Raw genomic sequence first — 18,877 nt, 5'->3', positions numbered from 1 at the left:
TCTGCTGCTCCTTGTGGATCTTCAAGGCATGTAGAATGGGCACTACAAAAGAGATTCAAGAGTGTCAATATTTTTTTTAATATAAAAAAATAATTCAAAATAACCAACACAGCCACTTTAAAAGGTCTAGAACTTCAAACTTATCTTACATTTTTCTTCTATAGTCTTTGCTGTGTCTCGCTTTGCTTTCAACTTTGCACATATTTGCAAACACCCATCCTGCTCTTCTTGGGAATTTGTATTGCAGAGAAATCTTGTCTTCATATTCCATTAGGAAAAATTTGGACTCACAAACTGACCCTCTAAGGGCTTTCTCTCTCTTCCATGAATCAAGGAAAAGTGCAAAAATAATGTTATAAATATTGCTCCTCTCTCTTCTCTTTTTGAATCTTATACATCTCAAAATATTAGTTTTATAATAGATTCACTTATTTTTTTATTGACTGTCCAAGAACTTTACCAAACCTCCAAATAGTTTGTATTTCCCTCCTGTTCTATTGCACTTGTTCACTACAAAGCTAGAGAATGAAGAGTGATTTGATTTTCTGGTGTCATTTTCTTGGAGCCAACAAACCATTTCCCTCTTCATTAATCTTGCTATCACAGAGAGACACAGAGAAGAGACAACACAGAGCCAACACAGAGCAGCAACAGAGAACAAAAATAGAGGTTAGCAATGTTTTGATGTTGGTTATGTTCAATTGAGTAACGAGTTCTAGAAGTTATGTTTTCATATTAGTTATGTGCATTACTATTCGTAAATAATAAAGTTAATAGTAAGATATGTTTTACTATTGGTTAATAATAATAATATGTGCATTACTATTGGTTAATAATAATAATGTGTGTTAAAGTTGGTGTTAAATTACACATATGTGTTAATAATCATGAAATTTTGTGTGAGTTTTCTTGTAGGCATTGATTGTACTCAATGGAGATAGTGATGTATCTAAGTGTTTCTAGTTTTTTAATGTTTTAGGAGGTGGTTGGTATATTCTATGCATCAATTGTTGAAGCCTAGCCTTGGCAAGTAGTATAACACATTACATGGTAAGTGTGACATTACAATTAATTTGTATAGTTTTAGAGACTAAATATGATTATGTTGCTTATTGATGTTGTAAGATTCCTCCCTCTAGCTTTAGAGGTGTGCATGTGTAAGAACCTCCCCTTCTGATCTTATAATTATTCCCTTCTCTGAAATAAAAGAAAGATCCTATTTTACCCTGTTTTGGCTTGGAGAGAGAAAGTATCTAGAGGGAGATAATTCAAAATTGAGATATTTTTGGATATAAAAATCCTCCTAGTGTTTAAAATGGTTTTCCTTGAAATAGAAATTCAAAAAGAACTTTCCAATGTGCAATTGGAATTAATTGAAAATAGGTATAAATGACCTTAGCCTAAGGGTCTAGATTTTTAGAAATTTTTAGATTATGGTCCAATTAAGGTTCCTATAGGCCAATAGGAGCAATCCAAGTGTAGGGAGGAGATAAATTGAAGAATAAAATAAAAACCCCCCAAAAATGAGTAAATGCTCACATAAGATGAAGAGTGGACTACTAAGGACCAAAGAAAAGAATTAAAAAACTAAATTTTGACACCTCAGTGTGGGGATCTCCCCTCATGAAGTAGGTGCCTTTTTCTCATCATTACTCCCAATTTTTAATCAATAAAATGAGATATTTTCATCTCTCCTCTCTCCTGTTTCAAAACTAGATCCAAAAAGTAAGCTAAACTGAACAAAAAATGGTCAAAAATTGACCAAACTAATCTGGAAAATTCTAGAATCAGTTTGCTTAGTTAGAGGCTCACTTTTTCCTATAAATAGAAGCCTCCCCATTTGTAAAAACTTAATGGTGTTTATGCACTAGGGTTGTTGCAAGATCAGGGTGTCCAGTTTTATCCAGTTTATGTTGGACTGGGACAATGCTTGGAGAGCAAATTTTGGGGGGCAAGGTACTTAAAATGAGATCAAGCAAATAATAGAAAATACGCTTACCCTTAAATTAACCCAATATAACTTAAATTAATATAAATTAGTCTAATTAATTAAAATTAATCAAAAATATGATGAAATGATAAACAAATGATCTTTCCATACTTAGAGTGATCCGATTTATTTTTCCATAGATGCACCATTATAAGTACACTAGTCCCTATCCGTTTTAGATGATTCACATCAAAAATGTAATTTTACTAATTAGATTATTAATATTTGCAGGACTTCTGATAGTCTGGAAGAATTTTGAAAAAGAGATCATTAAAAATCCAACCATTGGATTTGCAATTTTTACTAACCACCACATCCTACTAATGTCTCAGTATCTCTGTTTGATTCCATTCTCCATACATGGAGATGTGATTCAAGGTAATTCGACGCGCTCATACAATGCATCCTTGACATCGATTATAGATACGCTTGATCCTTTGTCCCAACCACACATCGCGATTATGATGACGCATTGTCTCATCCTCACCAGAACTGCTTGAGGAGGTTGATGACATCCTATGTACAAAAGAGTAAACACAAAATCATAATCAGTTTTTAATTAAACTATAAAAAACGCGTGTAATAATGCGGCTATATCCTCAAAATCGCGTGTATCAACGCGACTACATCCTAAAAACCGTGTGTATCAACACGGCTATATCCTCTTCTTCACGTGTATAAATGCGGCTAAATTCTAAAAATTGCATGTATAAATGCGGCTAAATTCTAAAAATCGCGTGTATAAACGCGGCTATGTCCTAAAAATCGCGTGTATAAATGTGGTTGATTTATTCTAAAAGCAAAAATACACGCGCTTTTACATGCGACGACCTGTCCATATCTAAAAATAACCCGCCTTCTCCAAATAAACATTTTCAAACTCAAGATTTGCTCTCCTTCGTCGCCGCCTCTTCCAACAGAGCACTAAACCTAAGTGCAAGGAGCAGACAAGGAGCACACACGGGTGAAGGAAACCAGCCAAAAAGAAGACTCACTTTTTCAGAGGTGAGTCAGTTTGTCCTTTGTTCTGTCTCTTTCCTTCCATTTGTTTATGCTATTGTCTCTTTCCTTTATGCATTTGTTTCCGTCCTTCTCCTTCTCTGGTTGCCATCTGGTGAACGATTGTGACAGTGGGCAACAGTGAGCTTTTTATAAGTACGATTTGTCAGAGGTCGATCTCTTTCAAAAAAACAAATTTCGCAGGCCGCGTGTAGGAACGCGTGTATGCTATCTGCACAGACTTTCACGGGCATATACACGCGTTTTTTGACGGGTGTATACACATGTTTTTTGACAGGTTTATACACGCGATTGTGTTTCACCCATGCTTGCTATCCAGGTTCTTCAGAGAGATGATCCCATCTGCATATGGCTTGCCTTCACAAAATCATATGTGCTAGCTTGCATTTGTGCTTTGATGCAATCATGTATATACTTTTATTTTTGCAGATTCTTTATGGATCCAGGTTCTTCATCCGATCCATTTACGTACAGTAATTGGCTGATGGAGATGCTAAATTATTTTGGATGCCATCCTGGTCCAGTTGAGCTTACAGAGTAAATGTATGCCCATCCCCCTCCTTCCATGCCTGGTATCTACACCCCGCCCGCGAGTATCCAGGTCACTCCACTGCTGTCTATGCCTATGAGTCCGACGAGACGGCATGCAGCTTCTCCTCTTCCATGCCCACCGAGGAGACACACCCTGTCCCCCAGACACACTCACGCACACCCTCCCAGGCACCGTCACGTCAGGGCTCACAGCCACCATCACGTACTCCCTCAGAGCCACCGTCACGTAAGGGCTCACAGCCACCGTCACGTAGACAATCCCCTAGTCGTGACTCCACCCGCCCGCAGCAGTAGGAAGAGTGGGAGTGGAGGATGCGATGGGTGCTTTGGTGGGGGAGGTAGTAGGGCAGGCGGGGTGAGAGAGGAGATAGAGGGAGAAGAGTTAGAGAAGACAGTTCGGATAAGGAGAAGATGAGAGAGGTGGAGGGAGTGATCTGCTATGATGTGACGGATAGGGGCAGGATAGTGATGGATGCGAGGGGGAAAGAGGTAATGGAGTACATGCGTGGGGTAGTATCAAACTTGTATAGAAATTATTTTATCAGATTTAAAGATCAAAATAGCCGATTAGTTGGGGAGGTGATAGATGCTGTACATAGTCACTACCCCAATCCCCACATGCGACATTCTCGGATGTATGGGGAAGGACGCGAATAAGGGAGATCTTAAGTAATAAAAGATCTCACCTTAAGAAACTTGCGTACGATGATGGACTAAATGTAGCTGCGGGTGGCTATTCTACCGAGAAACCTGCCACTACTGCGCACAAACGCGAGTGGAAGGAGGCAAAGAAACGAGTATAGGGTGGCGTGAAGAGCAAGCAGCATGTGGAGGCACGACGAATCCAGATGGAGACTATTGGATCTTCACATTTCGGATCTGGCGGCGTCGAGTCATGGGAGGCAGAGTTCGTAAGTATCTTGCCACTTTCTTTGATTGTTTACTTAATTCATTGATTCTATGATTGTTTTAATCTTACAAATTGTGTTGATTCTGATACAGCGACGGGTTATGGGGAGGAAGCCCACAGCCCACGATACTCGGTATGCTCACCGGCATAGTTGACGTGACACGTGGGCCATCTTCAGAGTTGAGGGACGTATTACGGACGCGTAGTTTGAGATGGCCATAAGACCATACGGTCGACAGGTACTTGAAAACTCTAAACGAATGATTTTGGTTTATTGAATTACATATATATATACTTATATACTATATATTACTTGAACAGGCACAAGCTGCTGATGATCCACCCGCCGCCATTGCAGAGGGTGGACGTGAGCACTACTCATCAGACATTCCGACCGATGTGAGCTCATCTGATCATGGAGGGAGCACCGAGTCATCATCTAGGTCTGAGTAGTACTCAGACTTATAGTATCACATTCCATATTGAGGATGTGGTTGTATATATATTTTTGTAACTGAAGCCATGGGCTACTTCGACATATGAACTCCCTTGTATATATGTGTACACATAAAATTTTGATAGTAATATTGAATCGTGAATCGATAGTATTGCATTCATGTCTATCTTGAATCGTGTATTGACAATGTATGCATTCATGTCTATCTTGAATCGATAGTATTGCATTCATGTCTGTCTTGAATCGATAGTATTGCATTCATGTCTGTCTTGAATCGATAGTATTGCATTCATGTCTGTCTTGAATCGTGTATTGACAATGTATGCATTCATGTCGTTCTTGTCTTAAATCTTCCTCGTGGATGGTCCAATGCACCCAAAAAAAAAAATCCAGAGTGTTATTGGGTGCTGGAGTGCTGGAATAGCATTCAGGTACCAAATAGCACTCTCTGGATTTTTTTTTTTGCTCTCTGTTCGCGTGTATAGACGCGTCAACTCTACAAAGAGTCGCGTGTATATACGCGGATAATCTGTAAAATACGTGTGTATAAGCGTAGCTAAACTGACAAACGCATGTATACACCCTCCTATCAGCGCGTCTAAGTGCAGCTAAACTGACAGAATGCGTGTATACGCCTGTGTATCAACGCGTCTGACTATTCCTATACACGCGCTTTTACACGCATGTCTCTGGTCGCGATGATACACGCGCTAATACACGGGCCCGTTACTTTTTTTCCACAAGTCATTTTTAGCGGCTAAGAGTGCGGGTATAAGCCCGATTCCTTGTAGTGGCACCACCTGCTATTTCCAATTTGGACTCAAAGGCAGTACAAAACCCTCATCAACTCAAAGAGGGATGCTAAAAAATCTTAATGACCTTGATTTCCCAAAACCAAGATGAAAGGTAAATGTCAAATAAAGTAGAAATAAGAGTCAAAGAGAATAGAGAGTTAAAGTAATCACATGGAGGAGTGTACACACACAGGAACATCTTCAGTCCGTATATCCCCATGCACAACACTCGTAATAATCACAAGGGATTTCTACTTGACAATCACACACATCTTGGGCACTCGCAATGTTTATAATCCTAAAATGGGATTGATCATGGTAATATAGAAACAAGATTAAGCATAAAATTAAGGTGGGTTCTACCAACTAGATACTCCATAAGAGAGAGAGAGAGAGAGAGAAATTAAGGTGGGTTCTACCACACTAGATACTCCATAAGAGAGAGAGAGAGAGATAGCACACTCAACACTCAATTCTATTGCATATTACAAATGAACCATACAATGATATAGGCTTTCTAGCCTTATCCCACTTTACACATCATCATCCATGTGGCAACTCCTTTTCCACTCTTTTGGTCAACACTCACACACCATACAATATTACATGTGGCATTCTTATCTTACCACAATATCTTGCACCTCTAGGGTGCTTTCCCACATACACACAGCGCCATGATTACATCTCTCAACACCCCCTCTTAATCAAGGTGTTCCACAACTCACCCATCACCCATATCAATGTAGCATTGCGCAACCCCGCGATCGCTACCTCTCAACACTCCCCCTCAATGATGCATTGGAGTGTCCATCAAACGAACATGTGTGCACGTGTCTATCATCTTAGACACCTAGTCCATTTTGAGCCGACTCGCTCACAAAGCAGAACCACTGAGTTCGATTTGAACATAGAAGTTCGGGTGGGAACCAACCCATGCGCATGTGCCTCACACGTGCATTGCTCATGCACACAAACGATAACCATTTTGAGCTTCTCAGTGAGCTCGAGCAGGGCAATCCTCATACCAATGGGTGAAATAAAATTACAAAGCCTTTTGGCCAAAGCTGGGCAGTGGGCAATGGACCCATGTGAAAATCATCCACGGCTTTCTTTTCGTGCGAAGCCAATATTTTCCCAATATTTTAGAGCAATACAAGCTTGTGTGTGTGAATAAGCTATAAAGCAAATGTTCTTGTAAATAAGTCCTCGTCTGAGAGAGATATAAAAATTACAACTATGTTGTAAAAAGCATATGATCAAGGTCTTAATATGCACTGTGTGAATTAACCCTTACAATCAATAAGGGTTATTAATATATAAAAAATTTGGTTCTCTAGATTGTGTTGGCACTGCGCATTGTCATTTGCAGCATGAGGTCGTTACTTTGTCCTACCACATGAGTCTTTTTTTTTTTCAACCACCGACATAGCTTTGAGCTTATCATTTGCCTCTAAATTTGGCCACAATTATTGTCATGCTGCCTTCTGTATTCTGAGCTTGTCATATCCACAACCCCGGTCGCCCACCATGAATCTTTTGTGCTCTCCTAGCACTGTAGGAGAGAGAGAGAGGTCGTCGTAAGCTGATGCTTTTAAAATTGCCATGCCACCACTCTAGTCTCAGTTGGCCTTCTGAGTTTTCGTGTTGTAGCCACCCATTTGTAGCCAGCTTTGCAGCCTGCTGTGTGGCCATCAGCTAGACCCATTCCTATATATGTGCAGGGAATAACCGTTGTTGCACTATCTTCTTCACTAATTGATTGTGTGCTGATTGTTCACTGCTTCTAGTTTACCATTGCCAAGGCTATATAATCGTTGACTATTCATTGATTCTTCCTTGTGCTTACCCTCGAGGCTTGCCTGCTAGTCCTGTCTGTAGTGGAGGTATTACCACAGTTGTTGCTTGTGCTACTGCTATGCTCTATCATTCTCTTCTCAAGCTCCATTTTATGATGGGTCTCTCTCTTCTAGTAACCGCCCTCTTGTACCTATACTAGTGCTTGCATTGGATGTGATTCTCTCTCATCAATCGCGTGCCATACGTGATGTCCTTCTACTTGCAAGATTTAATTTCTATCCCTCTTACCCCTCCTTACCAGCTTGTCTTAGCTCTAGTTGTTACAAAGTTGTCCATACTTGACAATCTCTCCCAAATGAGCTCAAAAACATAGCTCCTCCATGATTCAATTGGCTTCACACACCACCTGCCTCTTCTTTGCCTTAACCAAAAAATCTCCTTCTTGAGATTTTCATTGCCATTGACATGGCTACCACGAGCTTCCATTGAGCTCCAAATTTTCATGCTCTTCCTTTGCATGCAACAATTCAAGGGTGCTTATCCAAATAGTTTCCCACAAGAAACCAAGGTGCCAAAAATTTATGTGAAATCCCTAGTCACTTCCACCACTTCATGCTCACCTTCATGAGCATACCATGATCCATGACCCATGCTCCAATATGGACTGCAACCACGCCATAACCACTTGCCATTGACATAGACAAGCATGCACCTTCAATATGCTCCTTGCGCAAAATGCAAGACCCAGAGAGATAGCATTATAAGTGCCATGAAACAACACTCACTACAAGACACTGCTACCATACACGTGTTCGATACACGCGATAAGTTACGGGTGCGTGTATGGTCGTGCATGTATATGAGTAGTATGGGGCGCGTGTATATTGATATCTACATTTGCGTGTATACTGGTTTCAGAAACGCGTGTACCAACGCGTATATATTGGCATCTACGTTTGCGTGTATACTGGTCTCAGAAACGTGTGTACTAGCGCGTGTATATATGCGTAATTATACACGCTTTATTACACACGATAACAGACAACTTTATTAAGAAAAACTCCATTTCTTTACAAAATTAAAAACCATTTTCTTTAAACCATCTCATAGTACATTACAGTATATATCATTACACAATCCCACCACATGCATTTACAACAATGTAATATATTCAAAAATAAATCATGAGATGATAATTAAAAGACAACAGATACAATAGAAATGTCATCAATTTAGAACGATACAGTGATGGATTGGTTAGGGTTTGATCTCATCTTCAATAAGATCCATCCTTGCCAAACGATCAACATTAATATCCATTTGATCAATTTGTAAGGCTACGATTAAATTTATTCCACTATTGATATTCTGGACATTGATAATGGTACCAATGCCCTGATTATCCTCATCAACATCACCAACATCCTCAATGGTAGGGTCATCCTCATGATCATGAGAAATGGCACGCTCATCCTCATTATCATGATCATCTCTTATTTCTTGATCATCGATCACAACATTTTCATTGGCATGTTTGACATCATCTTCATTGCGGCTTGCTACATCCTCCATATGCTCCACATCAGTGAATGTATTATACATCACTTTGGAACGTGGTGCAATAGGGATGACATACCACCATTTAATGCCATGCACCAGTGGCAGATAGATAGCCTACTCAAATACACATACTGCAGTAATTAATTAGCATATCAAAAGTCAAGGGGTACGCGAGCTTAGATATATATGTACATGAAACACATTAGTAAAAAAATGCATACCTGCTCACATTGTTGTGGCAATACGAGCCTATCTTTCTTTGTTTGCCAAAACTTTGTAGAGTCAATAGTTACATAGCCACTTGCATGGCGTTTTATCGTTACATTAGGCCCTTTTTCCACCATGTTCATTTGCCATTTGACATCCAAAACATACACAAAGAAGCGACGAAAGTCAAGCCTAAATATGTCTTGGATTGTGCTATAATAATCATCCATTTTTCCATTGGTCCCTCAAAGCTACTAATGACACCGCAATCTTGTGTATTCCTCTTTTCATCAATTCTTTGTATTCAAAAATGCTTGCCTTCACACCATATAGCATTGAACATAGTGCACTGGACCAAAATAGAAGCAATATTTATGTAAGCAATGTGAATAAATATTAAAAACAAATCACTTACAACTAATGCAAAACATTAGTTCTATGTACCTTTAACATGCTCTCGTGCATACTCCCATTCTTCCGCCTTGATATGCAGCCCCTCGCCGCTCTCTGCTCTCTCCATTTCCTCATGTAACCAATCAACATGGATATCATTCAGAAGTGTTGCTAGATGCTTAGGGTACGCCTTATGAGAGCCATGTTGCCTCTGAAGAAAGAGAGCTCTTTTTGCTTGCCTTTTTGTCTTTGCATCCTCATATCTTGTAACCCATCTGCTCATCACATCACTATTAAGGATGCAAGTGAAATTGAGATCATCAATCAATGTTCTGTCAATTACTTTACTCTGTCCTTTTCCTTTGAGGCGGCACAATAGAGGTCATCCTCAAGTCCTCTTCATTGCTCCATAGTCGCAGCGGCAAAGAGCTGTCCACCTGATCAAGAAATTCTTAAATATATACAAGAGACTCTTGTATCAACCAACCCTCAGCCATGCTACCTTGGGCCTTGCACTTTTCCTCACAAACCCTTTTAAGGTCTTCATGAAGCGCTCTAGGAGGAACATCCAACGTGCATGGACAGTGCCACATAAAGCAATTTCGTCCACTAAATGCACAATGAGATGTAGTTGACTTGTGAGAATGGTTCGCGGAAAAGTCTCCTCTACCAAACAAACCACCTCCACTGCCATAACACGCGCATCATCCAACGTGGCTGGATCAATTGCTTTGGAACTAACATATCTGAAAAATAAATGAATAGTACGTTATAACTCATGCACGTTCATTTTGCAAGGTATAATGAAGGGTGATCTGACATGGGTTTTACATACCTCACAAGCTCCGCCATCTTATAAATACATTTTTTCAAACTCTTGTTTGCACAATGGTCGATGCTAGTAGGTAGTATGAACTGCACACAAAAGAGCACATGTATGTATGGTTTATGGCATTACAAAATTTAATTTCAACGTACAAGACTTGGAAAACACTTACTTGGAGCATCTTGTGCCAATCGTAGGACTTCAACCCATATAGTTGCTCAATGCCTTTTTTCTTACTGGTTGTAAAGGCTCCCTTCAATGATCTCATGCATCCAGTGGGAGTACGCAAAGTGGTTATGGCTTGCTTTACTTGCTTCTTCTCTTTCTTTGATATAATCCATGGTGCAGGAAGGCAAAAGACAAACGTGCCCACCCTCCTCTCGTGGTGGCCAAGCTTTGATGCATACAATCTGCGACCCGTAAGTCCTCCTGTATGCTAACATTATCTCATTTACCAATAACATGTTCCCAAATACCAGATCCCACATTCTTGAAGATGTGCATGGGATCAAGAAGATGGTTGATCTTAAGATGGATCCAATATGGTAGCCAGAAAAAAATGGAGTACCTACACAAGGGATTGCTCTATGTGATCTTTAATCCAATTAGAGAGTACACAAAACAAGATTGAAAAACATTACTGTACCTGTTCATGCCATCTGGAGGAAGAACATTTATAGACTCCCAAATATGCTTCCAATCTTTTGCACGAAGTGTTTGTGGAGAAATGTTACTCTTACTAGCAACATATTTAGGATGATATAACGGGAGAAATCGATGATGATTATCGAATATGGTCTTACACAAACCGTCAGCATACTGATGCACTAACGAAGGGCCACAAACAGGACATGCATGTTTACCCGATGTTTTCAAACCTGTTAAAATATAAATAAAAGTTAGAATAATAAAGTCAATAGTTATAATTAATATAGCTAATAGTATTAGAGTAGGGAGGTAATTAGAATTCTTACCAGAATAATCGTTGTATCCTGGAAAGTCATGCATTGTCCACATCAACACTGCTTTTAAGATTGATTCTATGATTGTTTTAATCTTACAAATTGTGTTGATTATGATACAACGACAGGTTATGGGGAGGAGGGAGCAGCGGGTCATCATCTGGGTCTGAGTAGTACTTAGACTTATAGTATCACATTCCATATTGAGGATGTGGTTGTGTATATATTTTTGTAACTGAAGCCATGGGCTTTTTTAGACAAACCAATTTGATTTTGTATATATTTGTTTATAATTGAAGCCATGGGCTACTTCGATATATAGACTCCCTTGTATATATGTGTACACATAAAATTTTGATAGTAATATTGAATCATGAATTGATAGTATTGCATTCATGTCTGTCTTGAATCGTGTATTAAGACAATGTATGCATTCATGTCGTTCTTGAATCATGTAATGACAATGCACTAAATCTTCCTTGCGAATGGTGTAATGCACCCAAAAAAAAAATCCAGAGAGTGCTATTGGGTGCTGGAATGCTGGAACAGCATTCAGGTACCAAATAGCACTCTCTGGATTTTTTTTTAACTCTCTGTTCGCGTGTATAGACGCGTCAACTCTATAAAAGTCACGTGTATATACGCGGATACTCTGTGAAATGCGCGTGTATAAGCATAGCTAAACTGACAAAACACGTGTATAAGCCCTCGCATCAGCGCGTCTGACTACGTCTATACACGTGCTTTTATATGCATGTCTCTGGCCCACGATGATACACGCGCTGATACACGGGCTCACTACTTTTTTTCCACAAGTCATTTTCCGCGGCTAGGAGCACGGGTATGAGCGCGATCCCTTGTAGTGACTATAAACATTGTAACTATGAGAATGGCTGGCAATGCCACAAACTCCTTTGACTTTCATGAACTTTTAGATACCCAAGTGTGAATAAGGTCTAATTGTATAAATAACAACATTCTCATAATGAAAGAAACAATCCCTCTTTATGCCAGTTGAGTCTAGTCTTATCTCCTGGCACTCTTGTGCCTATTTGAGAGAGAGAGAGTTGAGAGGAGAAATAGCTTCACTCTTAGTGCATATTTCTCTTATTCTTGTGATTCATGAGTGTGAGATTTGAGAAGAGTGAGTGTCCTTGTATGAAGAAGAGCAACCTCTTGGTGACAACTTGAGGAGGAGGCAAAAGAGAGGATGTAGCTACCACTAGCATAGCTTGGAGTCTTTAGAGATACAAGCTTGGATGCCGATAAGTTCCCCATGACATGTTAAGGTAAGTATTTTCTAAAGTATTAGTAGAGGTATGATGTAGCCACCAGTAACATCAATTTGAGATTTTTAAATAAGGCTAAGACTCTATCTTGCGAGTTGTATTTTCAATCTATGTTTGGGGTCTCATAAATCATTAAGAAATCCGGGCTTTTAATGTTCAAAACTATGTTGTTGTCCTTAAGCCCTACCTTCTATGTAGGCAAAAGCCAATTTCTTTCAAGAATTTTTTTATCTTTGCATGGCTCCTAAAGGCAAAAGTCAAGGTACACTTCTCATGCATAGGTTGGAGTTAGCCCAAAGAAAGTACACGATAAGAAATCAAAACACAAGTTTAGAGAGGACATTAGTGTCGATTCATCAGGCGTGCTACTCGTGCGCGATAAGAAATCAAAACACAAGTTTAGAGAGGACATTAGTGTCAATTCATCAGGTGTGCTACTCATGAAACTCCTATATCTTGCTTAACTTTACAAGAGAAATTACATAAGGATAAAGGAAAAGAGAGGCATGCATGGCTTTCCAAAAAAAATTTGGAAGACCAATTTAAGTGGCTAATTTATGATAGAGAAGAGGTGAGATATTGTGACATCATCATAATGCATATATCCAAAGGGTGGTTGAGTCAATTTTAAATTAAGTAATTTGAAAGAACGTTGCCATATTGTCATACTGAATGTCACAAGTATGCAAGCTATTTTTCTTGATAGAAAGTGCAGGGGGTGCACTATTAAGAAACCCTATGTATCACGTGCCTTCAAGGGGTATTTAAAAAACCCCATACTTGTGAATTTCTCATGAATAAAACTTTATTCTTTAGCTAGAGGTTATTCTTTAGCATTTATCTAATGGCAATAACTTGTATATGCCCTTACAAACTTCATCCACGTTGTCAACATATGTATTGAATCACATTAGCATTCAATTAAGAGTTTGAATGTGCTTAGTAGCGTAACCTTGCTAGACTCTAGTGGTTTGCGTAGGATTAGAAAGCGATAAGCATCGAAAAAAAGTGTTGGATGAACTTTTTTGATGGGAGGAGGACTCTTTCTTTCATAAACCCACGTCAAAATCCAAGTAAAATAATAAATTGAACATTCTTTAGGGGCACGTGATATTAAAATTTCAAAACCTCGGCCACCACTGGCGTGCCGGGTGACGAGAGATCTTCGAGAACTCTGCCGCACGTGGGATTGATCTCCAGCTTCCTGCGCAGGCCAAGATTCTTCCTCGACCAACCGTCCGCCACCTCCTTGGAATTGAGCGTGGCGTAGTCCAAGTAACCCTTCACCTGGTCATGCGTGTAGAATGTAGAGCGGTCGTACACGTTGAGCTTAGCGTCGATAGCGAAACGCAAAGGTAGATCCGGGTTGGAGATGAAGAGCCGCCCGTAAGAGATTAGATGCGCCTCCCCGGTGCGGATAGCTTCCATGCCGGACTCACGTGTGTATCCTCCACTCGACATGACCGTTCCTTCGTAGGCCTCGCTGAAGACTAGACAGTTCTCTACGGTGTCCTTCACTCCCTCCTTGGTAAAGCGCGGCTGGGTTAGGTGGAGGTAGGCCAGCTTCATCTTGTTGAGCTCCGAGATGAGGTGAAGGCCAAGGGCTTCCGGATCGGAGTCGACGGCGCCGAGGTGGTCTATTATTGGCGAGATTCGGATGGCGGTGTGCTCCTCCCCCATCTCTCCAGCTACAGCCTCCAGCACCTCCAACCCGAACCTGCAACGGTTCTCAACGGCGCCTCCATACTCGTCCGCCCGGTCGTTGATTCCGTTCTTGAAGAATTGGTCCACCAGGTAACCGTGTCCGGCGTGGATCTCCACCCCGTCGAACCCTGCAAAATTTGAGACCCATTGGCCCTAAATCATCATTTGTAGGGGCCCGTATCGACCAACTAAAAGATGGACGTAGTGATCGTCTCACTTTACCTGCCCGGCGAGCATTCCTAGCCGCCTGCCGGAACTGATCGACAATCGCGTGGATCTCGTGGACCTCGAGTGCGCGGGGCTGTGAGTATTCCGCCATAACCCCTTCCGGCAGTCTTATGGACCACCTCGTGGGCACCTTCCGCCCAGTGGACGATAATGGAGGACATCCTTTAGGCTGGTAATCTAAAATCAGCACACTATCCTTTAGGCTGCTAATCTAAAACCACAACACCATTAATCTGAGCTTAGATCATGAACTTAATAATCTACAAGCCAAGCCCCCCACATACATACATACATGTATGAGATGCACGGCCCACATGCCATAGCTGGCAGAAGATGATGCCGCCCTTGTCATGCACTGCTTTCACTACCTTCCTCCATGCCTCCACTTGCTCCTCGGCCCAGATGCCAGGAGAATGAGGGAACCTGAATAATGGAAAGTTTAGACAAGGTCTTAACATTCATTTGCAAATAAAGGGCTGCTTTAATTTTACTCTGAACATCAAAGCTTTGGGCCTCTTACCCAATGCCTTCTTGGGCGACAGCCACAGCCTCAGTGATTAACAAGCCCCCTTCAGTAGCTCTCTCGGAATAGAACTCAATATGGGCAGGCTGAGGGACATAATTTAGTGCTCGGCAGCGAGTGAGCGGTGCCAACACAACTCTGTAGAGCACAAAGGAGAGGACGTAAATTATCAGAGCCATCCCTTTCAAGCACTACAGTCCCATTACATGAAAAAATCATTATAGCATCAGGAAAAATGCTTGATGTCAAAATAGTCATACTGAACGAACAATCACAAAATTAAGAAGAACATTCTACAGCACCTGTGCGAGAGCTGAAATCCGCTCAGGCTCAAGGGTGCTAAGAGGTTGCTGGAGATGTCATCCATGCTGAACTGCTGTTGTGATGGAGAAGAGGAGATGAAATGGGATGTGAAGGGGAAGGGGGGGATAGTTAGTGGTGCTGTAGCCTTAATCACAAGGTGTATTAGCTCTATAAGACAATTCTAATCCTGCGAGAAGGCTTTTCGGATGTGGAAATGTTTGCGATCGCCAAGGGGCAAAGGCATTTTATACATGAAAGAGGGAGAGGAAGAATGGGTTAAGAGATTGAAGACCCTCTACCGTGACGTTTTCTGGGAAGTTTCCCAGCCGTGCAATCTACGCTGCCGCAGCCAACACGGTCGTCGGTCAATTCTAATTTAACAGTGTGAATTATTCCGAATACCAATACAATTGAGACCATAGTGCTCTTCCATAAAGCACGAGTCTTTGCGTTAGATGAGAGCTCAAGCCTCTGGGCGCTCGGTCTGTTGAATTTAATAAATATAATGTGAATGACTTCTATTATTCCCAAAGGCTATTAGTGGAATAATACAAATTGAAGCCCAGCCAAATTCTAAACTTAAAGAAATTAGTTAATTCTACACTCGTAGATGACCAAGAGATGCCCAAGTTTCTTGAATCTTGGCGCCTCTTACTTGACGAGTCGATGCCCTTTGGGGTTGACTTGTCCGAAAGCATCCAAGCAATGCTTCTATTAGCCGCTTTGCGTGCTTCGTGGCAACCATTTATAACCACAAAACATCAGCACATATAACAATACCCACATTAATACCCGCCGTCTTACAACAATATACACTCCGCCATAGTATCTCCAATACATCCTCTATGGCAATGTATGCTCGTCCGTCACATAAACAACATTACAACTCACAACCTAGATCCAATTCCAAAGGATTTAGACGATCAAACTGATCGTCATCATCATGCTATAATACAAATAACTCCGGTTTCCTATTAAATAAACCATATTGTAAAATCCGTGATTGCCATGGCCATTCCACTTCTGAGTGTTGGCATAAAGACAAAAAAGGTAAATCACATTCAACTCATCATGCTAATTATGCATCTGACTCTGATGACGCATCACACAACAATCACATAGTGCATGCTCATCACCTAACTCAAGTTATGCATTTGAAACGATGGTGCAAATTTAGCCTTTATGGCTATACATGATTATGATACTAACAATAACACCACTTGGATACTTGATATGGGAGCCACATGCCATCTTACCTCACAAAGATCTTGGCTACAAGACTATCAACCTCTTACTGATAGTTTTGCGACTTGGTTTGGGAACAACAGCATTCAACGTGCCGAAGGCATTGGCACTGTCAATGTCGAATTGTCAGATGGCAACACAATCTCCATAGATCAGGTATATTTTGTACCTAATCTTGCAAAAAATCGAATTTCTGTTTGTCGATTAACAACACAAGGCACGGCCGTGGAATTCTTCCATGACCATTGCCTCATCAAACATACATTACCAAGTGGATGAACCTATGTTGTTTAGTGCCCAAAGATTGGTCGCCTCTACTTGTGAGGGCATTCACCAATCTTACAAGAGGTACACTCTGCCTTAGCGGATGAAAATTCACCAAATACTACATTATTATGGCATTAGTACCGCCAAGGAAGCTTAAATATTTCATCCATGCAAAAAATGGCAGGTTATAAGCTAGTTAATTTTTTTTTCTATTAATCCAAAAGGCACCCTAGCATTATGCGAAGGATGCGTTTATGGAAAATTATCACAAACTAAATTCCCTCATAGAACTGACCGTACCACATCTCCACAACAACTTGTGCATACGGATGCTTGTGGTCCAATCCAATGCTCACTGACATCTCAAAAATATTTTATTACATTTATTGATGATTATAACCGCTTTACCAACATAACTTTCTTGAAAGATAAAACTATGCCAACCGTCTTCAAAGCGTTTCACGATTCTCATCATCTAGTTGATAATCAACTAGACTATAAACTTAAACATTACAATTCGACAATGGTACGGAATACGAAAACCACTCACTTCATACCTATTTAACATCAAAACATCGTTTTACAATACCACGCACGCCACAACAAAATGGTCTAACAGAAAGAAAAAACAGGACCTTACTAGATTCGGCCTGTGCTATGCTGCGCGTTACCGGTCTATCACACGGTTATTGGCAAGAAGCCGTTACTAGGGCCTGCTACTTACAGAATCGTGTTTATCATCGTTCCATTGATGCTATCCCCTATACATTATGGTTTGGCAGATCACCTGATCTATCCAATATTTGGGTGGTTGGAACCACCGTCTACGCCCATGTACTTGCCGACAGCCGAAAGAAGTTAGACAATCATGCAATCAAAGCGCTCTTTGTTGGCTATGGAGAGCCGCATGGTGTTCAAGGTTACCGGCTGTATGATACCTTGCACCTATTCCTGCTCAGTGATTTTCAACGAAGCGCCACTAGTTTCATCAATTGAAGGTCTCTCTCTAATTCGGCAGCCCTCATATGCTGCCATCTCCATCTATAAACACTCCCGACATGGAGAACTCTCCTGTTTCAACTGTGACGTATCGGGTTCCTTTTCACGATCCTGTTGGGCCTATATTGCCACCACATGCTCCTGCAGCGCCCGCACCTCTTCTCGGAGCCCCCCAACCGCCTCCCCCACTTATTGCAGAACAAGCACTACCTTTGACACCTCTCGCGCATGACTTGACCTCCAAGCTACCTCGCGGTGGCACGACGCCCCCCACGTGCTCTGGTTTACTCTCCGACTAATCCAGGAGGCGACAACGTTCCATGCGTGTCACCCACCTCCTTACGTCCTGACTCTACAAACTACAGCTACTCCCAAGCACCCAAGATCTCAGCGCTCTGAATCAAACCGCAGCATTACTGTAGCCCTTGGTCGAGGTCATGCACCGCATTGGCGTGAAGCAATGCTGCAATCTTCGAACCACACTTGGATGCTTGTACCGCTCCCCTCTAGCCGCAAAGTAGTGACATGGAAATGGATTCTTTGCCTCAAATATCACCCTAATGGCTCCATCGCTCGCCCGCTACAAAGCCCGGTTGGTGGCTCGAGGCTTTAGCCAGGAACATGGCTTGGACTACCACGAGACGTTCTCTCTAGTGTTGAGGATGTCTTCGTTTCGGGTAATCCTCGTCCTTGCCACTTCATTGGATTTGGAGCTACATCATCTTGATGTTCAAAGAACGTTTCTTCATGGTGATTTGCTGGAGGACATATACATGCAATAACCTGCAGGCTACGAATCTACAATGACACCTTCATTACGTGTGTCATCTTCACCCCTCACTCTATGGTTT

General features: G+C 41.2%; 1 protein-coding gene across 1 annotated transcript; it reads right to left on the bottom strand.

Annotated features, from left to right (window-relative positions):
- Window positions 1–13,716: 13,716 nt before the first annotated feature.
- On the bottom strand, window positions 13,717–15,714 carry LOC147639334 (12-oxophytodienoate reductase 7-like). The gene is made up of 5 exons (XM_086783261.1): window positions 15,515–15,714; window positions 15,210–15,350; window positions 14,982–15,112; window positions 14,684–14,866; window positions 13,717–14,589 (listed from the first exon to the last, which is right to left on the bottom strand). Exons 1-5 carry the CDS (start codon window positions 15,577–15,579, stop codon window positions 13,871–13,873), a joined length of 1,239 nt encoding a protein of 412 aa, XP_086639387.1. The 5' UTR covers window positions 15,580–15,714; the 3' UTR covers window positions 13,717–13,870.
- Window positions 15,715–18,877: the final 3,163 nt, after the last annotated feature.

Source organism: Cibotium barometz, chromosome 4 (genome assembly GCF_041138505.1).
Source record: "Cibotium barometz isolate CiBa-2024 chromosome 4, ASM4113850v1, whole genome shotgun sequence".
NCBI classification, from domain to species: Eukaryota; Viridiplantae; Streptophyta; class Polypodiopsida; order Cyatheales; family Cibotiaceae; genus Cibotium; species Cibotium barometz.
This window is presented reverse-complemented; position numbering and strand designations above follow the sequence as displayed.